The sequence below is a fragment of the Ornithorhynchus anatinus genome, chromosome 11, assembly GCF_004115215.2.
Source record: "Ornithorhynchus anatinus isolate Pmale09 chromosome 11, mOrnAna1.pri.v4, whole genome shotgun sequence".
Taxonomy (NCBI): domain Eukaryota; kingdom Metazoa; phylum Chordata; class Mammalia; order Monotremata; family Ornithorhynchidae; genus Ornithorhynchus; species Ornithorhynchus anatinus.
This window is the reverse complement of record NC_041738.1, coordinates 41115871-41143862: the sequence shown is the minus strand read 5'-3', so window position 1 is coordinate 41143862 and position 27992 is coordinate 41115871. Positions and strand designations below refer to the sequence as shown.

The 27992-nt window shown below is 51.5% G+C and overlaps 2 protein-coding genes across 2 annotated transcripts in view; one reads left to right on the top strand and one right to left on the bottom strand.

The window, feature by feature from the left end:
• LOC100080450 (sulfotransferase 2B1-like) overlaps positions 1–18459 on the bottom strand; it is a 53498-nt gene extending 35039 nt beyond the window's left edge. Inside the window, exon 1 of the mRNA XM_039913528.1 lies at positions 18317–18459. The gene's annotated coding sequence lies outside the window, so the exon portion shown is untranslated. The remainder of the gene's footprint in view (positions 1–18316) is intronic.
• DPEP1 (dipeptidase 1) lies at positions 433–27628 on the top strand. The gene is made up of 11 exons (XM_007672625.3): positions 433–517; positions 5482–5665; positions 21303–21435; positions 23261–23393; positions 23692–23842; positions 24777–24846; positions 25159–25335; positions 26076–26160; positions 26595–26670; positions 26957–27092; positions 27202–27628. The coding sequence occupies exons 2-11, from the start codon at positions 5529–5531 to the stop codon at positions 27373–27375; spliced, it is 1272 nt and encodes a 423-aa protein (XP_007670815.2). The 5' UTR covers positions 433–517; positions 5482–5528; the 3' UTR covers positions 27376–27628.
• Positions 27629–27992: the final 364 nt, after the last annotated feature.

Sequence of the window (27992 nt, the reverse complement as noted above, 5' to 3'; positions counted from 1 at the left end):
GGCTCTGCATATAAGTGCTCAATAAATACTGCTGATTGGGTGGGATCTGAGGTCTGGGGCAGAGAAATTCAACTACATTCTTTGTTCTGAGCAGTCAAATAGCATTAATTGGGCTTTTACCTTGTATTCTAGAGAGGAGCAGGAGGTGGGGTAATAAAGGGGAATCCCCGGAGCTCACAGTTAAGTCCTGGGGGAGACAAGCAGACATAACCCTACAATTAGATTAAGTGCTTGAGCATGAATAACGGAAATGCCAGCTTCTTTTGTTTTATTAGAATAGCCAGTGAAGCCAAGTAACATGGAAAACTTTGAAGATCAAAGAAACCAATGAGTAGGGCTTCCTGGTATGTGAGAACAAGGGTTGGGGGTGGGGTCTTGGAGGGGAAGGAAACAGTAGGATGCAGTAGGCTGGAGTTGTTCCCTACAAGGCAGACTCTTTTGGTTAGAAGGGATCGCCCGAGATTGGACGTCGTGGTGGATTCCATCCCGAGGCCATTTCCCCTTGCCCTGAGCTCAGGTAATTGACCCTTGCCTCTTCTCCTCCCTGCTTGCTCCACTCTGGTCTTTTCCCCCCATATGCTCAGTTGGTAGGAATTGGAGGTCGCTAGGGGGATTGTTTTCTATGCACAGGAGCTCAGCTGTTCACAACTGTCTAGCCGCGCAGGAGCCAGTTTACAGAAAAAGTGAGCCAGCCTCCCTCCCTGAGGACCCTCGGGGTCCCACCCTGGCTCAGGCCGAGTTTCCTGCAGGACCTGAGGCCTGCCAGACCCCCACTCCCATGACAGGACACTGAGTGAGGTCTTTCAAGAAGTGAGAAAGACCTGATAGGAAAGAAGTGTTATTTATTATTATTATTAGTTGGCGTACAGATTTGTCTCCACTACAGACATGGCACAGGCCTTAGCGGGCCTGATCCCCCTCACCCTCTCCTCGAATGCTCCCAGGACCAGGCTGGACCTGGAATGATTTTGGAGGGGGAAGGTCAATAATGTTGCCATTGCCCAGGCTGCCAGGACTGCCACTGACTGACCCCGTCCAGGCCCAGGTCTCCCCTCTGCAGATAAGACCATCCAAACCCAGTTTGGGATGAGGAGAGACTCTGACTCCCCGGTATCAACGAGGAAAGAGTCTCAACGGACTCCCTGGTATCAGTATCGCCACCTCCTAATCTCCCAAATCCATTGTAATTGAACAATCGAGAGAAAAGGTGTGGTGTAAGTAGATAGAGCACGGGCCTGGGAGTCAGAAGGTCGTGGACTCTAATCTCAGTTCTGCCACTTGGTCTGCCGTGGGACCTTGGGCAAATCATTTCGCTTCTCTTTGCCTCATTTATCCCACCTGTAAAATGGGGGTTGAAACTCTGAGCCCCACACGGGAGAGGGACTGTGTCCAACTCAATTTGCTTGTGTCCTGCCCAGCGCTTAGTACAGTTCCCGGCACGTAGTAAGTGCTTAACAAATACCGTCATCATCATAGCTAGACAGGAGGGTGGACTGGCAGAGTAGCGGTGGTTGCTATACGTTTGGTTCTCACACACTTCCCTCTGGAAAGGTAATCAACTCCTTCCTCAACCCCATCTGTGGGAGGGTAAGGGGAAACTCAAATTCAAGGAAGAGCTTGAATCAGGGAAGTGATTACACCAACAGGCCAACTCTGCCCTGGATCTGGGGCCATTCCCAGTATCACAGCTCTTTATGATGCTAATAATTGGAGTGTTAGGCTCTCACCTTGGGCATCAAACACTCTATTAAGCCCTGGCTGGTGGAGATAATCAAGTCTGGAACAGTCCCTGTGCCACATGGGACTCACAATCCAAGTAGGAGAGAGAACAGGTATCCCTCTTTAAAAGATGAGGAAACTGAGGCACGGAGAAGAGGGACATTCCCTGGGCAGATAGAGCCAGGGGCAAAAAAGGAGGCTATCTGGGTCCTGTCTTGGCCAGGTCTCCACCTGAAGCTGTAGAAGATGGGAAATGTGAGTTCCCTGCGTTCTTTGTAATTTGCTTGTTGGACAGGCTCAAGTTCAGTGACTCTGCTGAATCTTCTGTCCTTATGTCCCATTTCCTAGGGACCTCCCACGCCCTGAGGCCCAGCAGCGGAACTCTGCCCCTAGCCTGTTCGGGGCTGACCCTAGGCCCTGCTGCTGTGGAGCTGGAATCTCCATACATAGCTCTCAGCTCATCTGTCAGCCCTGAGCCCTACTTCCTTACAGATTGGGGGCAGCTATTAGGATGGAATGGGCAGAGCTGGGGAGGGCAGGCCAAAGAGCAAGTTTCCCTCACCAGGAGGACTGCTTGGGACTCCTACGGTCTGATGGGACCTCCGGGTGCCCTCGGAAAGGGCCCTCGGTCTGTGGAATGTTTCGACTCATGCCCTCTGAGGCTGTGGGTGGGTCCCGCCCCGACCCCAATATGTCCCCTGGCCCAGGTCCGGTGGGTGTGAAGCAGGGTCCTCCCTGCCAGACTCGGAGGGCTCAGTTCTCTGAGAGAGTAATGTGGGAAGAGCCCAGGCGTGGGGGCCAGAGGACCTGGGTTCTAATCCCAGATCTCCCACTTGCCTGCTGTGGGACTTCCGGCAAATCCCTGAACTTCTCTGTGCCAGTGAAATGGAGGTTAAATACCTGTTGCCCTTCCCTTTAGATTGCAAGCCCCAAGTGGGACAGGACTGCATTGGACCTGATTATGTTGTATCTACCCCGGCACTTAGTATTGTGCTTGGCACATAGTAAGTACTTAAAAACATAAGAATGCTAACAGTAACTACGATAATGTAACTGGGCTGAGGAAGAAATGACTCTTTTTCCAGAAGGAAGTGTGTGAGAATCAAGTGTATAACCACCATCACTCGGTCATTCGGCCCTCATTTCCAGTTATCAGAGTAATGAAGTTGGGAGATAAGGAGATGATACTGATACCAGGGAGTCATTATACCAAAGTGGTGGGTGGGTGGCGAGGGGTCAGAGTCTCTCTCCTCATCCCAAGATGGGTTCGGGTGACCTTGCCATGAAGATTGAGGAGAGGAGACAGGGCCTGAGGGACAAGTCCCCGGGTCCTGGAGGCCTTGGCTGGGTCAGTCAGTGGCAGTCCAGGAAGCCTGGGCCAGGGCAAAAATTACTGATCTTCTCCCTCCTCCTTACCGTTCCAGGTCCAGCCTGGTCATGGGGGGCAGGCTAGGATGGGGTGAAGAAAAGCAGGTCCAGTAAGGCCTGAGCCATGGCTGAAGCAGACAGAAACTTGTATGCCAAGCCCCAAACCACTCCCGATGGAGCTGCCCACCCACTACCTCCAGCCTCTCTGCATCAGAGTCAACACCTGAGCCTTCCCCAGCCTGGACTGTGCTCCCAGTTTTAATTATAGAGTAGAGGAGGGGTCAGGGCTAGCCTAGTGGGTCTGCCTGGCAGTGGATGACTGTTCTGCCCCAGGAGGACTGGCTATTTTTATCAGTGGCCTGGAAAGAGAACTAGAGGGGTCAGAGATGACGACAAGTTCAGAGGTGGCTTAGACAGGAACAGGATTCAACATGACTTTTACAGCTCTAACGAGGATGAATTTCACAGGGAAGGATGCAGCTGTTTTGAGTTTGGAGGAAAAAAAATACTATCCAGATAGCAAGGTCAAAAATAGCTAGACTAGAAGCTGAGTCCAGGCCAGAAAGAATACAAGGTTCTTGAAGAGGCCAACCCGATGGCCCTGGTTCACCTCTCTAGAATTACCCAACAGGCAAATTCTCCCCTCTCCATCCCTCATCCCTGGCCCCAGAGCTGGAGAACTTGGAAAGTTCACTGAGAATGCTGGGAAATGGATCAATCTAAGGAATGGAAAATAATACCTTACGAGGCAAGATTTAAGGGTTGGAAATTTTTGGCTGGCGCAGAGGAGGAAGGAATTCAAACCCGTGGAGAGTTTGTTTGAATAAGGACATTTTTAATCAACTGCCTAAACTGAGCAGTAAAGAATTATATTTGACTCAGAAGCAGCTCCCTAATGGAGATGGCTTTTAATCACTGGAACAGGAACAGGCAAGCAGAGATTTTCATGACTGGGTCACCCTTTTGGATTATTATTATGGTATTTGTTAAGCACTTACTCTGTGTCAAGCACAGTCTAAGCTCTGGGGGAGATATAAATTAATCAGGGTAGACACAGACCCTGCCCCACATGGGACTCAAAGTCTAAGTAGGAAAAACAGCAGGGATTGAATCCCCATTTTACAGATAAGGAAAGCAAGGCCCAGAGCAGTTAAGTGACTTACCCAAGGTCATACAGCAGGCAACTGGCAGATTCTCTGACTACCCAGCCCCGGCTCTTTCCACTAATTCACACTCTGGATGGATTAAATGCTTGGATGGATTAAATGCTTAGTAGAGACAAAGGGCTGAACTACATAACCTCTTCAGGTGTTTTTAAGTTTTGTGTTTCAGATTCTAAAATCATTCTGTTCCGCCGTTAACCCTAGGAGCCAGAGTCTGAGATCTCAGAAGCAATGATAATAATAATTATGGTATTTGTTAAGCACTTACTATGTGCAAGGCACTGTACTAAACCCTGGAATAAACCAATTGGGTTGAACATGGTCCCTCTCCCACGTGGGGCTCATAGTCTCAACCCCCATTTTAGAGATGAGGTAACCGAGGCCCAGTGAAGTGACTTGCCCAAGGTCACAGCAGACAAGTGGCAGTGCCAGGATTAGAACCCATGACCTTCTGGCTCCCAGGCCCGTGCTCTATCATCTATGCAACGCTAGCAACACTGATTCTGCCATCATGGTAGAACAGGAGGATTGTCTCACTCCCTGAGAAAGCGAGGTGTTTTATGCAGCAACCTCCCTTCCCGACCCCCGATCAGCCAAAAGAGTGTATTGACCGCCAGAGGTCTGGCCTCATTACAGTCCTGCCGTCTAATCGCTTTGAGCCAAATCATTTGGAATTGAAGGGTCCAGGTGGATAGTCCATCCAGCTGTCCCAAATCCGGGACTCTAGCATCAGTTGGAAGGCCCAGTTCTACCTCACCCACTGCTCCGAGGCCCCGCCGTGACCTCGTTTTGCCTAATCGCGATGTCAGAGTGGCTTGCTCAGCCAGGATAGAGGAGAGGCTGGAGAAACCAAATGTGCTCCTAGCCCGCCTAGCCTCGACCCAGTGGGGAGTGTCTGGGTCCTGCCAGGCAGGCGGCCAGAACCCCAGTCAAGGGCATCCAAGACCTGTCTGGAGGGCTCACACCCTGACTGTCTCCATGGGGTTTGGTCATGGATTCCAGATAAAGGTGCCTCCACTGAAGGGCTAGGCCAGCAGATGGGAATCTTTCATCCCGCCAGACTCTTCTTCAGGAGTCTCTGTTACTCATTGACTCCTGGGGGTATAAAAATGGGAGTTAATCTTGGGTTAATAATCCTGGGGCTTTATTGGCATGGCCAAAGGGCACTGTGGATCATTTCTGGTCCTGGCATAATTATCTACTCCTCTACCTCTCTGGGTTTAAATAACAGGGAAGGGCAAGGCAGGCCTAAGGGAGAGAAGACAGTGACTTGGAGAGATGGGAAGCAGCCAGCTCTGGGGGCCGAATAGAGTCATGTGGAATTGGCAGCTTTGGCCTTTCTTGGTTTTCTGCGCAGCGGCCAGCTTCATTGATGAAGCGAAGAAAATCATGGAGAACACCTCTCTCATTGACGGGTGAGTACCCCCAGGCTCCCCTCCTTCTTAGGGGTAAGCACTAAGGCCCACCCCCGGCCCCCAACCCTGATCCGATGGGTCGGATCTTTAACCTCCTCGATGTTCTCGTGATCCCTCTCCTCCCCTGAGCAAATAAAGTGTATTGGGAACACTCTGGGAAGGAGAGGGTCAGATATAGGGACTAATTGGGCCTGTTGCATCCCTGTTGAGGGTGACCCTCCAGTTGAGATACACTGACCAAGGCTGAACCACACTCAGGGGATTACGGACAGGACTTTAGTTTGGAATTCTCTGTTGCCGAATTGTCCATTCCAAGCGCTTAGTACAGTGCTCTGCACATAGTAAGCGCTCAATAATTACTATTGATGAATGAATTGGAGGTGGGGCAGTTCAGTGGATCAAGGGGATTGAGCAAATCAAAGACGTTCGTGGGCTGTGGGTTTGAATCCTGGGCTCCGGACGCCTCCTTAGGTCGGTCGGACAGCCAGTCAGCCAGCCAGCCAGCCAGATCTCCGCTCGGGGCCTCTGTTCCTTCCCCCTTGGAATCAAACGTCAGATCCAATGACAGTTGGATCCTAGAAACTGAATGAGAATCAGATCATGGCTGATGCTTTGGGTGGGGTGACCTGGGTCCCCATCGGGCCACTCTGGGGCCAAATGAACCTGGGTCCGTAACCTCACGGGGGTCCGGCCAAGGAGGGACCCCGGTGTCCCCGAGCATGTCCAGGAAGGAACGCAGTCCTTTTCTCCCCATTTCCTGCTCCCATTGCCGCCCCTGCCATGAGAGAGAGAGAGAAAGTGCGTGTGTGTGTGTGTGTGTCAGAGATGATCAAGGGAGAGCTCATACCCCTGTGGGATAGGCTAGACTTCTTCCTCCCCTTTTTAAAAAATGGCATTTACTAACTGCCTACTATGTGCCCGGCACTGTACTAAGCACGGAGGTAGAAACAAGATAATCAGGATGGACACAGTCCATAACCTACATGGGGCTCACAGTCTTAATTTCCATTTTACACATGAAGTGAGGCACAGAGAAGTTAAATGACTTGCCTAAGGTTACGCAGCAGACAAGTGGAAGAGCTGGATGAGAACCCAGGTCCTCTGACTCCCAGTCCCGTGCTCTTTCCAAGAGGCCCCACTGCTTCAACCGTTCTCCTTGCCCCAACCCTAAATGAACATCTCAGGAAGTAAAAGCTGCCCTGCCCCATTCTGGCCTCTTGTAGAAGAGGCAGCAGGGGCTTTGGTCATGATCCTTGATGCTCAAACAGCCCTTCTTAGTTAGGGATTCATTCATTCAATCTTATTTATTGAGCACTTACAGTGCGCAGAGCACCGTACTAAGCGCTTGGAAGGTCAGCAATAAAGGATCCCACTCAAGGTCTCCCACCCATGTCTTAACTCCAGTGCCTTTCTCCCTTCCTGCTTGCTTCACTTTCCTTTTCTCCCTCATTTATAGTGTTTGCCCATCCACCTCCACATCAAACAAAAACTCCTCACCATTGGAGTGTTCAAAGCACTCCACCACCTTGACCCATCCACCTCACCTCACTACTCTCCTATTACAACTCAGCCCTCGCACTTTGCTAACCTTCTCTCCGTGCCTCGGTCTCACTTATCTTGCAGCCAGTCCTTAGCCCACGTCCCGCCTCTGGCCTGGAACGCCCTCCCTCCTCAAATCCCACTGACAGTGACTCTCCCCCACCTTCAAAGCCTTATTGGAGGCACATCTCCTCCAAGGGGCCTTCCCAGACTAGGTTCCCTCCCTTTCCTCTTCTCCCACTCCCTTCTGCGTCGCCCCGACTTGCTCCCTTTGTTCTTCCCCCATTCCCAGCACCACAGCACCTATGTACGTATCTGTCATTTATTTATAGGTATTGATGTCAGCCGCTTGTTCGCTGTGTGACTTTGGGCAAATCACTTAAATTCTCTCTGCCTCAATGACTTCATCTGGAAAATGGGGAGTAAGAGTGTGAACCCCAAGTGGGACAACCTAATTCAAGCACTTAGTAGAGTGCTCTGCACGTAGTAAGCGCTCAATAAATACTATTGAATAATTACCTTGTATCTACCTCAGTGCTTAGAACAGTGCTTGGCACATAGTAAGTGCTTGAAAAATCACATCATTATTATTATTATTACCCCAGCATCTTGAACAGTAGCCCTTAACAAATGCCTACATTTATAATTATTATTCCCTAAACAACCAAAGGGAGTTCCCGGAGGGCAGCAGCTCCAGGGGAGGGGTGTGGGCCAGGATATAGAGCAATGACAGGAAAGCCAGGAAAGTTGCCCAAGGCCCTGGGGGGCGAGGCTGGTGTCTGAGTCCCTGGCCTAGGCTGAGGAGCCGGGGGACACAGTTCCCCCCTAAATCCTCCCTATTTCCTCCTTCCTGGGACCTTGAGCTCTTCTAGGAGGCAGAGGTCCTGATCCCAGCCGCTCAGCTGCTCACTCTGCTCCCCCTGAGAATGGGCCCTGCCTCTAGCCCCTCGCTCTGCTCCCCCTGAGCGTAAGGCCTTGTACTCTGCCCCTTGCTCTGCTTCCCCCGGCAGGACCCCACCCTCAGCTCATTGCTCAGCAGGGGTTTCCCTCCAGCCCCTTGCCCTGCTTTCCTCCCCCGCTTGGCGAAGGGGAGAGTGGTTCACAGAACCAAACAATCATGTATCTTTGGTTCCTGGCCTGAATCCCAGAGGTATTTTTGAAGATCGCGATCATGTAGCTGAAATAATCTGAACAAGTCGGAGATGGGCGCTACGGGTTTTTTGTCATAAATCTAGGCTTGCTCGGGTGGGTGAGATCCAGAGCTGATCAACCTATTTGGGGCAACAGGCAGGACCAGCTACAATTGCTAGATATAGAGAAGCGGCATAACCTAGTGGAAAGATGACGGTCACAAGGCAGGTGACCTGGTTTCTAATCCCAGCCTCGCCACTGCCTGTTGTGTAACCTTGAGAAGCTTCACTTTCTTCATCTGTAAAATAGAGACCTAATTCCTATTCTCCCTCCCTATGAGACTGAGCCCCATGTGGGACAGAGACCATGTCCAACTGTATTTTCTTTCTATCTACCTCAGCATTTAATGCAGTGCTTAGAACATAGTACTTAAATTGTACTTTTAGTCCTCTAGACTATAAACTCATTGTGGGCAGGAAATGAGCCTACCAATTCTGTTTTATTGTACTCTCCTAAGTGTTCAGTATAGTGTCCCACATAGAGTAATCACTTAATACCACTGATGAATAGTAAGCCCTTAAAAAATACCCTTGTTATGATTATTAATATTATTATGACAAGAGGAAGGAGTTAAGAATAAAGACCGAGACACCGTGATCTAGTGGAAAGAGCATGGGGCTGGAAGTCAGGAGACCTGAATTCTAGTCTCAATTCTGCTCCTAGCTTGCTTGGGTCAGTCAGTAAACTTCTCTGGACCTCAGTTTCCTCTTCTGTACCACTTGCCTCTTCCTACAGTATAGGGATATCATGAGAATAAAAGTGTGATAATAATCTTGAGGGCACTGATTAAGAAAGCCCTTATTATGTGACAAGCGGTATCCTAAGCACTGGGCTAAATAAAAGATGCAGCTCAGACATAGTCCCTGACCCACATAGGTCTCACAGTCAAAGAGGGAGGGAGAGCATGTATTTCACCTCCATTTTCAGATGAAAAAGCTGAGACCTAGAGAAGTTAAGTGACTTGCCCAAGGTCACACAGCATCTTAGTGGCAGAGCCTGGACTAAAACTAGGGTCTGCAGATTCCCAAGTCCCATGCCCTCTCCACCAGACCACACTGAAGTATTTTGGGAAAACAAGAAAAGCACCCTTTTTAAAAATTTAAATGGCATTTATTAAGCACATACTATGTGCCAGGCATTGTACTAAGTGTTGGGGTAGATACAAGCTAATCAGGTTGGACCCAGTCCATATCCCACATGGGGATCACAGTCTTAATCCACATTTTATAGATGAGGTAATTGAGGCATAGAGAAGTTGTGACTTGCCCCAGGCGACCCAGCAGACAAGTGGTGGAGCCAGGATTAGAACCCAAGTCCTTCTGACTCCCAGGCCAGTGCTCTATCCATGAGGCTACGCTGCTTCTCTATTGAGTGGCTATAAAAACTTTAAATCTTTTTTTTTGAAGTATGTTAAGGTCCAGATAAGGAGTAGGACCCCTCTGCCTTGAGAGGTGTGGAGGTGTCGGTTCAATTTTCACAGTATTATTAAAATCCGCCCTTTCTCTCCATTCAAACTGCTACCGTGTTAATCCAAACCCCTGTCCTGTTATCCCACCCTGACAACTGCCATTTAATTTAAAAAAAAAAAGTGTGCTTTTCTTGTTTTCCCAGAATGCTTCAGTGTGGTCTGGTGGAGAGGGCATGGGACTTGGGAATCTGCAGACCCTAGTTCTAGACTAGGCTCTGCCATTTGGATGTTGTGTGACCTTGGGCAAGTCACTTAACTTCTCTAGGTCTCAGTTTTTTCATCTGAAAATGGAGGTGAAATATTGACCTCTCTACCTCCTTTCGCTCCTTATTCCAATCCATTCTTCACTCTGCTGCCCGGATCATTTTTCTAAAACACAATTCAGTTCAACTTCCAGGAGTTGTCCATCTACTTCTGCATCAAATAAATTCCTTATCATTAGCTTTAAATCAACTCCCTCCCTCCTGTTTCACCTCACTGATTTCCCATTTTTACTCAGTCCACACACACTCCACTCCTCTAAAGCCAACCTACTTGCTATACCTCAGCATCATCTATCTCACCACCAACCCCTTGACCGTGTTCCTCCCACTGGCCCTGAGACTCCCTTTTCCTTCGTTTACAACAGACCACGGCTCTCCCCATCTTTAAAGCCTTATTAAAATCACATCTCCTCCAAGAAGTCTTCCCCGACTAAGCCTTCATGTCCCCTACTTCCTCTTCTTTTGGGTCTATGCACTTGAATAATAATAATAACAATTATGGTGTTTAAGTGCTTAAGTACCAAGCACTGTTCTAAATGCTGGGGTAGATACAATATAGTCAGGTTGTCCCATGTGGGGCTCATAGTCTTAATTCCCATTTTACGGATGAGGTAACTGAGGCTCGGAGAAGTCTTTCCCAAAGTCACATAGCAGACAAGTGGCAGAGGCGGGATTAGAACCCATGACCTTCTGACTCCCTGGCCCGTGCTACGCCATGCTGCTTCCCTATCTGAATCTGAATCCTTTAAGCATTTGATAGTCACCACACCTCAGCCCCACAACACTTATGTCCATATTCACAATTTAATGTCAGTCTCCCCCTCTAAACTGTAAGCTCCTTGTGGGCAGGGAACATGGTTACCAACTCTGTGGTATTATACTCTTTCAAGCGTTTGGTACAGTGCCGTGTACCCATGTTGGGGCCTGGACTAGGTGCCCTCCCTGCCTGACCTTAAATATAGCCCTAGAGGGAGGAGCCAAGTCCAGTGAATAAGAGTGAGCCAAAGCCTCCCTGAAGCTGCCGCTGATTCTCACCGCCTCTTCCTCTGCCTCTTCCTCCTCCTCCTCTGCAAAAGGGGCTATCATTTGGGCCAGTAAGTAATCTCCTCTCCCTGGCCCAACCTGTGCCCAACCCCTACCCACAGAGCTGATGGTGCAGCCTTGTAAGAGCTCGTTTTTGTTTTTATGGGATATGTTAAGTGCTTATTATTATTATCAAATCCTGTCAAGTTATTTCTCTGTGGATATATTTTCTCCAGAACGTCCTGTCTTCTGTCATAATCCGTAACCTTGCTAACGGTTCTTCGGTTATCGTTGTTATGATTTCTACCCACCTAGCTGCTGGTTTACCTCTTCCACGTTTTCACTGGACTTTTCCTAGCTTGAGTGTCTTCCCCAGGCACTCAATGTGTGATGACGTGTCCAAAATATGCTAATCTAAGTTGAGTCATTTGGCCTTCCAAAGACCACTTTGGCTTAATTTGCTCCAAAACCCAGTTGTCTGTTTTTCGGGCACTCCATGGTATTCACAAAAACCTTCTCCAACACCACATTTCAATAGAATAGATGCTTTTTCTATCCTGTTTTTTTCACCGTTCGGCTTTTGGATCACTGGAAACACCATCGAATTGACAATTTGTATTTCTGTGTCAATTGTAACATCAGTTTATTACTTGCCAAATACTTGCTAAGTGCTGGGGTTGATGCAAGTTAATTATGTTGGACGCAGTCCCTGGCCTGTAAGGGGCTCACAGTCTACGTAGGAGAGAGAACAGGAGGACTGAGGTACAGAGAAGTGACTTGCCCAAGGTCACGCAGAAAGTAATTGGCGGAACTGGGACTAGAACTCAGATCCTCTGACTCCCGGGCCCCTGTTCACTCTAATAGGCCATGCTGCTTCTCTGGTCTCTAGGAAGATGATTTCTGGGTCCTGGGAGCAAGTGAAAAGTGGGGAGCATGGAGGAGACGCAGTTCGCTGCTGGATGTGGGCCCCACTTTTCTTCCCCTCTAAATTTTTTGTCCACCTTCCTTCACCGTCACTTCCACCTCCAAACTGAGCCCCCTAGGGAGAAATGGACCAAGAATCTCAGGATGAATGGGTTAAAGCAAAAGTGCTACCCTTCTGTACTAAACACAAAATGTAGCTATAGAGTATTTGTTTGAAAACAATGGGCAGTGTTTGTTTGCTCATGGCAGTGAGGAGAACTGTTATAACCCACTGAACTTTGAGCCTGTCTTGACTCTGCCAAGGAATAGTGCGATCCCTCTTTTCTTTCTGCTAAGTTCCATTTCCTCAAGCCAGCCTTGCAGGGCTGAGAGAGGTGGGGTGGGACCTAGACTCTCCAACAGCCTTCTAGGACTAAAGATTCCGGTGCGTTTTTAGAAAACATTTCTCTGGAAATTCCTCACACTACACACCTGGAGCCCGAGAGAAAGGTTCCTGGATCCTAGGCAGGTGAGAAGAGGCAGTGAGGCCTGCTGCCTTCAAAGTTGCCAATCCTTATTTGCTGGATTCCCAGCAGGAGCCCGAGCTCCACGCTGGCTGCTGACAGTGGGCACAATCTCTCTTCTCACAGCAATTGCTGCCGCCGCTCCTTGTGGGCTCCCCACAGTGCTCACTTCCACTGGCGAAACTGGCTGACACTAGCTGTTGCTGCCCTACTGTCTGTACCCTCGAGGGCAACTTTACTGTACCCTCAGAAGCCCTTGCTGAAAGCCTCTGCAGCCCATTACCTATATACCGAACACCTCCGCAAATGGCCAGGATATGTTTCTTTCTATCATCTTTTTTTTTAAATGGTATTTGTTAAGCACTTACTATGTGTCAAAACTATTCCAAGCTCTAGGGTGGGTACAAGTGAATTACATTGGACACAGTCCCTGTCCTGCATGAAGGTTCACGGTCTTAAGAAGGGGAGGAAAAGGTACTTAATCCCCGTTTTAAAGTTGAGGAAACCGAGCCACACAGAAGTAAAGTGACTTGCCCAAGGTCACACGGCAGACACGTGGCAGAGCTGGGTTTAGAACCCAGATCCTCTGACTCCCAGGCCCATGCTCTTTTCACTAGGCCACGCTGCTTCTCTCTAGAGTTTGGATCTTCGATATTGAATTCCCTTCGATTTCTTGAAGTATTTCTTGAGTGTCAAATGTTACATCAGCTTATTACGTGCCAAATATTTTCGAAGTGCTGGGGTTGATACAAGCTAATTATGTTGGACGCGGTCCCTGGACTGTAAAGGGCTCAAGTCTAAGTAGGAGAGAGAACAGGAGAACCGAGGTACAGAGAAGTACTTTTTGACGAGCACTCTCCTGAGCACTTGGCAGAGTACAGTAGCTAGTAGACTCGATCCCTATCCCCAGGGAGCTGACAGTCTAGCAGGGAATGATGATGATGGTATCTGTTAAGTGTTTACTATGTGCCAAGCACTGTTCTAAACACTGGGGTTGATACAAGGTGATCAGGTTGTCCCACGTGGGGTTCACAGTCTTAATCCCCATTGTACAGATGAGGTAACCTGAGACAACAGAGAAGTGAAGTGACTTGCCCAAAGTCACACAGCTGACAAGTGGTGGAGGTGGAATTAGAAGTCATGACTTCTGAATCCCAAGCCCGGGCTTTTGCCACTAAAAAAATTACAGGTAGAGGGAAGCAATAGAGTTTTCAGAGTTGGACCTAAGCCGGCATTTGTATCTATCTCATCTGCCTCATTAGTCTACAAGCCCTTTGAAGTCAGGGATGTGTCTTGTTTCTGTTCAGAGCATGAGATCAGGGCTCTGTATAAGTGAGTGCTCAGTACAGTCCCGACTGTTGACTGACTGACAAAAGGGAGCCCATTGGCTACAATGGGAGTAGCACGGCCTAGTGGATAGAGCCCAGGCCTTGGAGACAGAAGGTCACGGGTTCTAAACCCGGCTCCACCGCTTGTCTGCTGTGTGGCTTTGGGCAAGTCACTTTACTTCTCTGGGCCTCAGTTACCTCAACTACAAAATGGGGTTTGAAACTGCGAGCCCCATGGGGGACAGGGATTGTGTCCGACCTGATTTGCTGGTATCCACGTCGGTGCTTCATACAGTGCCTGGTGCACATAGCAAATGCTTCACAAATACCAGAATTATTATTATTATTATTATTACAAGTTGGAGCCACTGAACAAGTCATCGTCAGTTATCAGTGGTCTCGTTGGGGTGCAAATTGTGTACAGAGCACTGAACCAACCACTCTGTGCTCTGCACACAGTTTAAGTGCTCAATAAATTTGAATGAATGAGAGAGTACAATGGCTGGGTTGCCCTTAGATTGGATATCCATCTCCCTCCAGACCTGCTGCTGGACACAGAGAATTCCTCCTCCGGGTTCCAGCCTGTCTTTGTCCCGACCCCATGCAAAGAGCCTGGGGAGTGGACAGCCATGGGATGAGAAAGATCTTTCAGCCTCCAAGCCCATGACAGCTAGGAGCCAGCTCCGGCCTCTTCCTCCTTCCGTTGCACAGAGGTGCCCTGACCCCAAGAACCCAGACCCCCACCTCCAGCTAGCTCCGATCTCCTGCGGCCCCTCCCTGGGGCCAGTGAGGAAAACGGCATCCACAGGAAAATTCAGGTGGCCGGCCTCCAGTGCAGCCTCCTTCTTGCCAAATCCAGCAGGCTTTACTCTTATCCTCGACCTCTCATCTGCCTTCGACGCTGGACCACCCCGTCTCCTGGACACTGACATCATCCTCGGACACTGTCCTCTCCTGGTTCTCCTCCTATCTCTGGCTGTTCCATCTCAGTCTCTTTCACAGACTCCTCCTCTGCCTCCCCCTCTCTCACTGTAGGGTTGCCTCTAGGTTCAGTTCTGGGTCCCCTTCTATTCTACATTTGCACCCACTCCCTTGGAGAACTCATTCACTCCCTTAACCTCAACTACTATCTTTATGAGGATGACTCCCAAATCTTCATCTCCGCCCCGACCTCTCTCCATCTCTGCCAACTCTCATTTCCTCCTGCCTTCAAGACATGTGCTGTCATCACCTCAGACTTAACGTATTCAAAACAGAATGCCTCATCTTCCACCCAAACCCTGTCCTCCTCTGACTTTAGCACTGTAGGCAGCGCCACCAATCCTCCGTCTCACAAACCCGTAACTCACCTCTCTCATTCAACCCACATATTCGATCTGTCACCAAATCCCAACGTTTCTACCTTCACAACATCTCTAGAATCCGCCCTTTCCTCTCTATCCAAACTGCTACTAGGCTGATCCAAGCACTTATCCTACCCCTCCTTGACTACTGCATCAGCCTCTTCACCGACTTCCCTGCCTCCTGTCTCTTCCTTCTGCAGTCCATACTTCATTCTGCTGCATGGATCATTTTTCCGAAAAGTCATTCAGTCCATTTCTTCCCTCTCTTCCACAACCTTCCGTGGTTGCCCGTCCACCTGCACCCCAAACGGGAGCTCCTTACCATCGGCTTTTAAGCACTCAGTTTTCTCCCTCTTACCTTACCTTGCTGATTTCCTACTACAACCCAACTGGCACACGCCACTTCTCTAGTACCTAACTCTGTATGCCTCAATTTTTGTTTATCTCACCACTGACCCCTTGACCACGTTCTCCTTTTCCTTTCATATCCTACAGTCCACCTCTCTCCCTACCTGCACAACCTTCCTAGCATCACATCTCCTCCAAGAGAGTCGTCCCCGACTAAGCCCTCATTCCCCCATCCACCTTTCCCCTCTGTGCCAGCTATTCATTTGGCTTAATCACTTTGCTACTCACCCAAGCCCCACAGTACTTACGTAAATATTCTTATACTCTGTGATTTCCCTTATCCTTGATCTATTTGGGTGTCTGTCTCCCCCTATAAACTGTAAGCTTCCTTTTTTATGGTATCTATTATGCACTTACTAGTATAGTAAAGCCCGATACTGAGAGCTGGGGTAGATACCAGCTAATCCCGTTGGACGCAGTCCCTGTCCCACATGGGGTTCACAGTCTTAATCTCCATTTTACAGATAAGGTAACTGAAGCACAGAGAAGTTAAATGACTTGCCCAAGGTCAGTTTAGGCTAGTGAGAAGGAGCATGGCCTAATGGAAAGAGCACAGACCTAGAAGTCAGAAGATCTGGGTTCTAATTCTGTCCTCATCACTTATCTGCTGTGTGACCTTGGGCAACCTGGAACCTCAGTGCTCTCATCTGCAAAATGGAGATTTTTCTCCCTTCTATTTAGACGGTGAGCCCCATGTGGGACCTGATTATCTTGTATCTGCCCCAGTTTTTAGTACAGTCCTTGACATATAGTAAGCACATCGCCTGGAGGAGCAGCATGGCGTACTGAACAGAGCACATCCCTGGGAATCAAAAGGTCATGGCTTCTAATCCCATCTCTGCCACTTGTTTGCTGTGTGACCTTGGGCAAGTCACTTCACTTCTCTGTGCCTCAGTTACCTCATCTGTAAAATAGGGATTGAGACTGTGAGCCCCATGTGTCCAACCTGATTTGCTTGTATCCACTTTTTGCTGGCACTTAGTACAGTGTCTGGCATATAGTAAATGCTTAACAAATACCATTATTATGAATTACCACAATTATCATTATTAAGGTCCCACAGCAGACAAGTGGTGGAGCTGGGTTTAGAACACAGTCCTTCTGACTCCCAGGCCCATGCTCTATCCACTGGACCACGCTGTTTTTCCTTGGGCAGGGATCATATCTCCCAACTCTGTTGTATGGGACTTTTCCAATAGCTTAGTACAGGGCTCTGCACCAGTGAGTACTCAGTAAATACCTTTGATTGATTGACTGTTCAACGAGAGGTCAGGTCACTCTGTGACAAACAGAGGCTGCTCGCTGGAACCACCCGTAGGCTCGAGCCAGGTGTCCTGGGGGTGACTTTGAGATCCAGGCTTCCCCCGCTGTGCTTCCCTCCCCCTCCCATTCCGTATAAGGATGCTGTCGTAGGAGAGGTCCTCAGCGCCGATGGCCACGTCTAGCACCGCTGCACACTCTTGTAGCTTGGAGCGTGATGGGTGGCCTGCCCTTGACCCTGGATGGAGAGGTGAGGGGAGGGGTTTCTCTCCTCAAGCACCCCCAGCCCTGCTCTCTAGCCAGGAGGGAAAGGGCTGGTGCAGTTCAACCCCAATGGGGGAAAGGGAGGGCAGGCTGAGAAACAAATTGGGCAGGTGAACCTTAGTCCTATTTACAAAGCTTAGGCAAGGGCCAGGAGAGCGGGGCCTGGTTCTGCCTCGCCCTCTCATCCCCGGATCTGTATCTGTGTGTGTTTATCTCAGTCGATGTTTGGGAAGGGAGGAACGGGCTGGAGGGGAGAAAGTCGGGCAACCCCTAGTGCCCCAAGTGAAGGGTGTGAGGAGGCAGGGATCTCTAAGGCATCGCTAGTCTCTGGGGAGCAGAAGTCCAGGAACCCGCCGACCTATCGACCGTCACCCCATCCCCAGATCACACTTAGGTTCTGAGCTCCGAGAGTGAACCTCCCTGCCGGCCCGGCATGGGCCAGGGCTTGGGGGTCAAGGAGGGAAGAAGAGGGAGGACGGTGGGCAGCTACTGTCAAGTGAGCCCTGCTGGCCCACCCCACGGGGCAGTTCCCCTGCTGGACAGATCGGGGGCTGGAAGGGGGAACTTCTCCCTCCTACTTAATAATGTTGGCATTTGTTAAGCCCTTACTACGTGCAAAGCACTGTTCTAAGCGCTGAGGAGGATACAAGATGATCAGGTTGTCCCACGTGGGGCTCACGGTCTTAATCCCCCTTTTACAGATGAGGTAACCGAGGCCCAGAGAAGTTAAGTGACTTGCCCACTAAACTGTGAGCCCCACGCGGGATGGAGACTGTGTCCAACCTAATTGGCTTCTACCTACCCGCTTAGAACAGTGTTTGACATAAACTAAAGGATTAACAAATACTATAAAAACGAAGGAAGAGAGGTAGCTGTGCCTACGCAGAGAGAGATTTAGTTGTGGCCTCAGGCGGACGGCAAGGTGGGAAAAACTTTGCGGCCCAGGCCGCCACCCAGTTTCCTCAGCCCAAGGGGTACGGAGTGCTGCAGCCCACCAGGGCCTCCCAACGCACACACATTCCCCAGTCCTACTCACAGCGGATGGGTGGTCCGGAGACAGCCAGGCCCCCTGCCTGCTGAGAGCCCCTCTTCCAACTCCCTCCTCCCGATCCGGCCCGGGGCCGGCCGGGCTAATACCTCTTTGTTTCGTGGTCTGCCCCGGTCCTCTTCTCCGTAGCTGAAGTTTCCCGGTTGCTTACAGTTAGACGACTGGCCCTTTTAATATCCACTTTTCCAACATCGCCCTGATTTCTATGGCTCAGACCTAAGAAAGGGGTGGAGACAGCAAACGGGGCCAGCCCAGAGGCCTATTCAGAGGTGATTCCATCACCCTCCCTCCCTCCTTTCCTCCCTTTCCCCCTCCTTCTCTTTTCTGCAGCGGGGAAAATTTCTGTTGAGGCTTCCAGCACTGTCCTACAAGAAACTTGGAGTGCCGCCCGTGAACTCCGTTGGTGGTGGGGAGGTGAGGGCGGGGAGACTGCCACCGTGGTGAAGGAGGAGAAGTTGGAGCCCGTCGTGAGTCACTTTTACCAATCCAAGATTCTCTAGTCAGTTAACGGTGAAGCCGGGAATCGAACCCAAGGCTCCCGGCTCCGTCCAGAGCTCGCTACGGAGTTGTCCCATGGGAAAAAATAATCGATCCTCTCGACTTTTTCCTGGGAAAAGGAGCTGAGAGCAGGATTTCTCTTTGGAGTCAATCAATCGATCGTAGTTTTTGAGCGCTTACTGGGCGCAGAGCTCTGTACTTAGCGCTTGAATTTTTTTATGGTATTTGCTAAGCGGTTACTATGTGAGAGGCACTGTACTAAACACTGGGGTAGGACAGACTCCGTGTCCCACTTGGGGCTCACAGTCTTTTTGTGTGTGTGGGTGTGTGGGTGTGTGTGTGTGTGTGGTATTTGTTAAATGCTTACGACGTGCCAGGCAGGCACCATTCTAAGCTCTTACCCCCATTTTAATCCCTAGTTTACAGATGAGGTAACTGAGACATTGAGCAGTGAAATGAGTTGCCCAAGATCCCCCAGCAGAAAAGTGGCGGAGCTGGGATTAGAACCCCAGGTTCTTCTGACTCCAAGGCCTGTGATCTATCCACTAGGCTATGTTGCGTCTCAGAAAACGTATCTATTTACGTATGTATATTAATGTCTGTCTCCCTCTGTAGACTGTGAGCTCGTTTTGGGCAGGGAAGGTGTCCGCTTGTTGTCGAATTGTACTCTCCCAAGCATTTGGTACAGGGCTCGGCACACAGTAAGCACTCAATAAATATGAATGAATGAATGAAAATTGAATTAACAGGGGTTGGGCTTGCCCACCCCCCAGTGCTAGGAGGGAATCCTCAGTGCCAAGTGGGAGAGGTGGCCCACCTCTGTCCCGGCTACCTAAGAAGCAGGGGTGTGCACTCCTGAACTTGCTCCTGCAGGTCAGAACCTGCCAGGTTTCAGGGGAGAGATCCAGGCTGCGACCTGGGGCTGGCAGTCTGGGAGCTGGACCTTGGAACGCCAGGGTCCGGGGCTGGACTAGCCCCCTTATCTACCCTCCCCTGCACAAAGATGGGGCACGCGTAAGGGGTGGAGATCAGAGCGGCTTTGCCATCCCAGCGGGTCCTGCGGGTGGGAGTCATCCGGGGAGTGAGGTGAGGATGCATGGCAGGGCAGGCTGCCAAGCTGCTGGGCCTGACAAGGGGATCACTCTGGGACACACCCTCTAGACTACGAGCTCCTTTTGGGCAGGAATCATGTCGATCAACTCTATCGTAGTGTACTCTCCCAAGTATTTAGTAGAGTGCTCTTTAACCAATCAAAGCCTTACGAGGGTCACGTCTCCTCCAGAGGCCTTCCCCGATTAAGCCCTCTTTTCCCCGTCTCCCTACTGCATCACCTATGCACTTCAATCTGTTACCTTTGAACACTTGATTTTCACCCCGTCCCAACCCCACGGCACTTTTGTGCATACCTTTAAATTATAAGAAATTATTTATTCATATTAATATCTGTCTCCCTCTCTAGACTGTCAGCTCATTATGGGCAGGGAATGTATCTGCTAATTCTGTTGTGTTGTACTCTCCCAAACGCTTAGTACAGTGATCTGCACACGGTAAACAATAAATACTTGATTGCTTGATTGAATCAGTGGTATTTATTGAGCGCTTACTTTGTGCAGACCTCTATATACTAGGCTTTTGGGAGAGAGCAGCAGCAGAGATGGTAGATACAGTCCCTGCCCACGAGGATCTTACAGTCCTCAGGGAGTGACTGAAATTAAGATAAATTGCAGATGGGGAAAGAGTAGAGCATAAGGATATGTACATAATTGCTGTGGAGCTGGGGTAAGTATCAAAATGCCAAAATGCTTGAAGGCAGAGAGATGGCCTGAATGACTTCCCAAGTGTCAGAATCCTGTAATCATAATGATTATGACATTTATTAAGCACTTTCTATGTGCTAAGCTTTGAGGTAGACACAGGGATAAGCAGTCAGGCATGATGCCTGTCTCGCACCAGTCCGACGGTTTATCTTGTCCACACTTTACAAACTGGTCCTCAAGAGGTTACGTGACTTGCCTAAGGTCCCACGGTAGGGCCGTCGAGGAGCCGGGATTCGATCCCCGGTCTTCCATCTTCTCTATCCCTTCACGGGCCTCTTGCCCATATCCTCTCTTTGGCCTGGAGCTCCCTTCCCCTTCATATCTGACAGTCTGCCTCTCTCCTCCACCTTCAAAACCCTCCTAAAAAAATCACCTCTCCTCCTTGAGACTTTCCCAGACAGAGCCCCTTTTTTTCCCCTAACCACCCTCCCCTCTGTGTTGACTATGCACTTGGCTGTGTACCCCTTAAGCACTTTGCTGCGGACCCTAGCCCCACAATACTTATAGAAGTATTCTTATACTCTACCATTTCCCCTATCCCTGCCCTATTTTGATTTCCGTCTCTCCCTGTAGTCTGTAAGCTCCCTGTCTGCAGGGATCGCATCTACCGTCTCGGTCGTGGTGACATTCTCGGTCGTGGTGTATTTTCCCAAGTGCTCAGTACCGTCCTCTGCACACGGTGAGCACTCAATACTATTGATGGATAGATTGCATCAAAGGTTACCCTGGCCAAACTCCGATCCTCTCCTTTCGCCTCTAGACACAACGACCTGCCATGGCAGCTGCTGAAACAGTTTAACAACCAGCTCGAGCTGAAAGAAGCCAACTTGACCCTCCTGAACACCACACACACCAACATCCCCAAGCTGAGGGAAGGCTTCGTCGGGGGGCAGGTAAGGAGTAGAAAATAGCCAGAGCACGCAAGCCCAAAGGCCCGGGCAAGCCCAGTCACCAGATCGGCTGTGCCGTGGGCTCCGTTCTCAGACGGGTCCTTGAAAGAGGTGGGCGGGAGGTTTGGGCCCCTCGTATTTATTTTCTATTGGAATGACTGAATGAGGGGTGGTGATATGTGCCGGCAGTTTTGCCAGGGCCACATGACAATTCTGCCAGTTTCTTAGGTGCCCGGGTTTTAGATCTGGCATAGACTAAGAGCTACAAACACTGTAGTCGGGCACTGAAATCTAAAGCCCCGACAGAGATCCGGACTTTCTCAAGCAAGTGGGATTAAGGGGACATCGGTATATATGACCAGAGCCATAAATTTCTAATCTTCCTCTCGGGCCTGGAACTTTGAGCAGGATGCCATGCACAGAAAAGCCCCTGGGCCTGTTTCCCTCACCACCCCCTCCCTAGGGGGCCTGTCTCCCTTCCCTCCCCCGCACACCCATGCTGGGGCTCCCGCCCCCCCAGAAACCTCTGCTTGCCATCCCGCTGCTCCTTACTCCTCCTCTTCTCAACGTACTCTTCCCTCCAGCAGAATTTCAGACTAGTCGTGCCAGTCAAAGCCCCTGGGGGCCACCGTTCCCCATCCACCATCCACCTCCTGCAGCTACACTCCACCCCACACCATTCCCCTCTGCCTCCCAGTATTCTACTCCTCCCCCCACCGCTCCACCTCCTCCTCCCAGCCTGGCACCGTTGCCACCTCTCTGCAAGCAGGAATGGCACCAGAGCCGCTGCGGCAACGGCTCCGGGCTGGGGATCTGCCGGAGCCACAGGCCACAGGCTTCAGGCCGGCACCGTGGTCCTGGAGCCCCCACCCCGCCTCGACCCAGACTACGGAGTGTGGGAGAAGCGAGAGGGCAGTTGGTTTGCCAACACAGCTCCGAGGTTGGGGCTGAGAGGGATCGCCGGTTCCAGCAGGAGTTTTGCAAGGATGAGAAAAGCAGCAGGACCATCCTCCTCCTCCTCTTTCTCCTAATGGCAATCAACTGTATTTAGTGAGCACTTACTATGTGCAGAGCACTGTATTAAGCCCTTGAGAGCGTACGATAGAATTGGTAGACGTGATCCCTGCTTACGAGGAGCTTACAGTGTAGAGGGACTATAGGTGCAAGAGATGGAGTGAGCTTCTTGGGGATGCCCCTCTTGTCTCTCTGGCACCAGGAGGCGGAGCATACCAGCCTGGCTACAGGGCTGGGGGGATGAAGTTAACAACATTGCCCTCATAGTAATAATAATAACTGTAGTATTTTCTTAAGTGCTTACTATGTGTCAGGCACTGTACTAAGCACCGGGGTAGATACAAGTTAATCGGGTTGGACATAATTCCTGTCCCAAATAGGGTTCACGGTCTTAATCCCCACTTTACAGATGAGGTAACTGAGGCCCAGAAAAGTAAAGTGATTTTCCTGTGGTCACACAGCAGACAAATGGCAGTCAGGATTAGAACCCAGCTCCTTCTGATTCCCAGGACCATGCTCTATCCACTAGGCCATGCTGTTTCTCTTGGTGCCAATCTCCTGAGGGCCGTTCCTGCCCCCCTGAAGATGGTGCCTGTGCCTGGAACCCCCAGGCAGCTCCAGCCTGCCCCCCAGCTCTGAGGGAATCAGGAACTGGGCATCTTTCGGACCGGCAGCTGCCCTCCTGGAACTCCGGCTGGTTGGGACCGGGCCATGAGAGCACCTCGTGACCGGCCCGGAGAGCCACAGGAGCTCACGGTGGCCCCGGTTCGGTTGGCTCAGGGGTCCCAGCTCGTCCCCTCTCTCTGGCCTGCAGTTCTGGTCCGCCTACGTGCCCTGTGAGACGCAGAACAAAGATGCCGTGAAGAGGACCCTGGAGCAGATCGACGTCATCCAGCGGATATGCAAGAAGTATCCGGAGACCTTCAAGTGTGCCACCAAGAGCTCAGGTGAGGACAGCGAGCGTCCACTACGAGTCCCCCAGCATCTCCCCAGGCACACCCTCAGCACGGCACTTTGGTCTATCCCTGGCCTCCCCGGACTGCCCCTGACCACCCCCCCGTGACCTCCCCCAAGGTGGGTCCGGCTTCCCTCTGTGGGTCCCCCATCCATGTCCCCCTCCCCCCAGAATCTCCCGTAGGCCCCCCATCTTCTCCGGGAGTCCCCGTGGGTCCCTTGTCCCTGTCTCCAGGCGGGGAATCCCCCTCCCTCCTGACCCTATGTGTGTGCTCGGTGATTTTCTCACAGACGTGAAACAGGCCTTCCAGGAAAAGAAGGTGGCCAGCCTGATCGGGGTGGAGGGCGGCCACTCCATCGACAGCAGCTTCGGCGTCTTGCGGGCCCTGCACCACCTGGGGATGAGGTACATGACCCTCACCCACAGCTGCAACACCCCCTGGTAAGGATGGCGGGGATACCTCCCTGCACCCCTCTACCCGACACCCCTCTACCCGACACCCCCGTCCCCACTTGACCGTTGCGGCCGGAAACGGGGTCACGATGTACCCAGCTGGCAAATCCCAGGGACCCTGAGCTGGGGGAGTGGTCACGCTAGGCACCTCTGCTGGAGAAGCCAACCAAGAGATGGAGTTCTCTCTGGAGTCCAAGCTGGGGATTAGGTGTAGGTCCCTCCTACTTGTTCACTGTGTGCAAGGAATGTGTCTGTTTATTTTTGTATGGTACTCTCCCAAGCTCTTAGTACGGTATTCTGCACACGATAGGATCGAATGAATGAATGACAGGGACTGGGTCCGACCTAATGAATTTGTACCTACCTCAGTGTTTAGAACAGAGTTTAATGCATAGTTAGCGCTAACAGCTACCCTAAAAGAAAAAAGGAAGAAGAAAGCTTCTATACCTGGGTTAGCAGGTGACGCGATTCATACCTGCCGTCCTCTCTAACCCGTGGCCCGAACTACAGACTGAAGAGGCACTGAAGTTGACTTTTGGGAGATCCAGGTTCAGGACCCCTTTGGATGTTGGGGGCCTCTGGAATTGGGGTGGGGTTTGGTTGATTGATTGGCCCCCCTCTCATGCTTCTCCCTGTCCAGGAATACTGGCAGACAGCTCAAGGCAGAACCAACCGGGCCCGTGGGTGAAGCAGCAGTCAGTGCAGTAGTCTCTGCCCCCGCCCCTGGGCTGAGACACTTGGAAGTCTCTCACGTCCCCTGGCTCTCTCTTACCATGGGGGCCTACGGGCTGCCAGAACCCCCTCCTCACCAGACTGAATTGGGGATTAGGGGGTAAAGACAGCAGCCTGGGAGAGCTGAGGGGTTGTCATCAAGCAGCCCCCCAACCCGACATAAGCACCTCTCCCCTGTTCCGACCGGCAGGGCTGACAACTGGCTGGTGGACACCAAGACTGACAAGCCCGAGAGCAATGGCCTGTCGCCTTTCGGGCAGGTGAGTAGGAGCGGCACAGGAAGGGCTGGGGGCCCGATCCTGAGGGCCTGGGACAGACCCTCAGCTGCCGCTCTGGGGCGAGATGGGAGATGGGTTGCAATTTCCCAAAAGTAGCACCCGCTTCCAGCCGGAGGCCTCCCCTTAACAAAGCTGGGCTCAGCCTTGTGCCTCTAAAGTGACCGCGGGAAAGGTGAGCCGCCTCCTCGGCCCGGCCCTGGGGATTATGGCTGGAACTGGGACAGGTCGAGGACTCCCCGCCAGCGGGCACCTCTGAACAAGTCTGGGTTATTGACCATTCTCCTCTCCCCCCAGCGAGTGGTCAAAGAAATGAACCGGCTGGGGGTGATCATCGACCTGGCCCACGTCTCCCTGAAGACCATGCAAGACGTGCTGAACATATCCCAGGCTCCGGTCATCTTCAGCCACTCCTCTGCCTTCAGCATCTGTCCCCACAGGCGAAATGTCCCCGATGACATCCTCAAACTGGTGGTAAGATGGGGAAGGGAAGGAGAAATCTCCAATCAGGAAGGCACCTTCTGGGACACCCCCATCCTTCTCAGCTGGGCTGAGGGATACAGAGAAGAGTCATAGACCCCGATGAAGGGAGTTGGGAAGACATGGGACAACTGGAATCTAGCTTATTCAGCCTCCTTCCTAAAGCCCAGGAACCTCCTCATGGCAAGTCAGAGTCTGGTGGGAAGGGACAAAGAAAGAGGAAGGAGGAGGGGCAGGGCTCTGGAGCATTACGGGTGGTGTATCCAACCCCAGCCCACCCCCGTTCCGATACCGGAGGCAGGAGACTCCCTCGGGAGGGCCGCTGGGACCAGGGCCCAAGGCCCAGAGTTCCACACCAACCGGATGGTCTGGCTGGACTAGCCTACTCGATTTGGCTTCGGTCTCATCTGGCCTTGAACCAAACCAGTCTCCTAGGTCAGAGTCTAGCTCTGATCTGGTCAACGGGAAGGGAGCCCAGCCTGCATCCCCGAGATGGCAGACACAATTTGGCATGAATTAGCACAGGCCTGGTGCCGGCCCAGAACCACCCAAACCTGGGGTCTCTGGGCCTGCTAGAACCTGGCTGGAAAGTTGGGGAACCCAGGCGGGCCCAGTCTGAAGGCAGGCCAGATTTAGGCTACGCAGGCCAAGCCCAAAGCAGCCCTGAGCTCGCAGACATCGTCTCAGGCACCGAGAAACAACGGGAAGCCAATCACACTCTTCTTTCCTGGCAGAACAAGACCCAGAGCCTGGTGATGGTGAACTTCTACAACGACTATGTTTCCTGTGGAACTCAGGCAAATCTGACTCAAGTGGCTGGTTAGTGGGGGTTTTGAGGTGGTTGGTTTTTTGGGGGGGTTATGATATTTAAGCACTTACTATGTGCCAGGCACTGTACTAAGTGCTGGGGTAGATACAAGCTAATCAGGTTGGACACAGTCCATGTCCCACATGGGGTTCGCAGTCTTATTCCCCATTTTTCAGATGAGGTAACTGAGGCACAGAGATGTGAAGTGACCTGATCAAGGTCACACCGCAGACAAGTGGTGGAGCTGGAATTAGAATTCCAGGTCCTTCTGATTCCCAGGCCCGTGCTCTATCCCCTAGGACACGCTGCTTCTCGTGTTACCGTAGCCACTGAGGAGGAGAGTGTTGGGGAGTGATAACGGATGAGCAAGGAGGATGGGAGGCCGGAGAGGGAGGGGCCGCAGGGGCTAAGACCCCACTGATCCCTCTGGTGTTCCCTTGGGCAGACCATCTGGACCACATCAAGAGGATTGCCGGCTCTGGAGCCGTGGGCTTCGGCGGAGACTACGATGGTGTTACGAGGTAGGGAGGAAGAGAAGTTAGGGGAGGCCGAGGGGAGGAGCACCTCAGGTCAGGGCCTTGATGAACTCACCCAAGAAGCAGCTGATGGACCTGGGCTCCAGAAGGGTGGGGACTTGGATGTCCCCGCTCCTGGGACCTTGGCCAATCCTCCCGTGCCTGGCCGCTGCTGCTTCTCCCTGCCTCGGGAATCCTGGCCTCAGGCCCGTGAAGTAAATACTCCCAGGGCAGGGTCCGAGCCCCCCTGCCCTCCCCGGTCCTCAAGGATATGGCTCCATCTTCTCCGCAGACTCCCAGAAGGGCTAGAAGATGTCTCCAAGTATCCAAACCTGATCGCAGAGCTCCTCCGGAGGAACTGGACGGAGGAGGAAGTGAAACAAGCTCTAGCCAAGAACCTCCTGAGGGTCTTCGAGAAGGTGGAGGAGGTGAGGCGCGGGGCAGGGGAGGGAAAGGTGGGAATTCCCACTGGGGGTGCCCCATCCATCAGGCGGGGCCCTAATGGAGCCGGCAACTCGGTCTGCTCTCTCGCTGTAGGTGAGCGGACAGCTGTCATCACACAGCCCTGAAGAGGAACCCATGGAATACCAGAAGCTGGAAGGCCAGTGCAGGACCAGCTATGGCTATTCGGTTTCCGCTGCCTTCAGAGCCCTGCCTGGGATCCTGCCCTCAACACTTGTTCTTGGTCTCCTTTACTTCCTGCTAGCCTGATCCTGCTGCCACGGGCTCCTTCCACTTCCCTCTCAGAGGCCAGAGCCCAGGTCCCTGATCAGACCTGAGACCCTACCCCAAGTCAATCCTCTCCTCTATCCCCACCACTCCAAGATTGCCACTTTCAACCCCGCGTTCTGCCTGTGACGGAACAAGTCCAACAAGTGGAAAGGCGTGGATGCACGCGAAGCAGCTGAAAAGAACCTGGGCTGGGCAACTTGGAAACTCAATAAATTGGTCCAGATGGATCTCCTCTCCGGTACTGAACTTCTTTGGACCTAAGCCGTTCCGCCCAATGCGTGCTTATTGCTGTGACCCCAGGGAGGCAGTGGAGTCTCGGGCAAAGGCTGAGAAAATCTAGAAGCAGGGAAAATGGTGCAATTTGGAGAAATGTTTCAATCTTTCTGTGTGATTGATTTTCTAGGAAAAGGACATGTCCAGAGGTTTAGGTCCCTGTTGTTTTCTTCTGACCTAGGAAATCATTTCAGTTTGTTACTGGGAAAAGTCAGCTTATCCTCCTCACCCTGAGCCTTCCTCTCAGTTGCCATGAGGGTGAACTAGGCAATCTGCAAGAAGTACTTACCCTGGTCTTCTCAAGTAAAAAGGCTCAGAGAAGC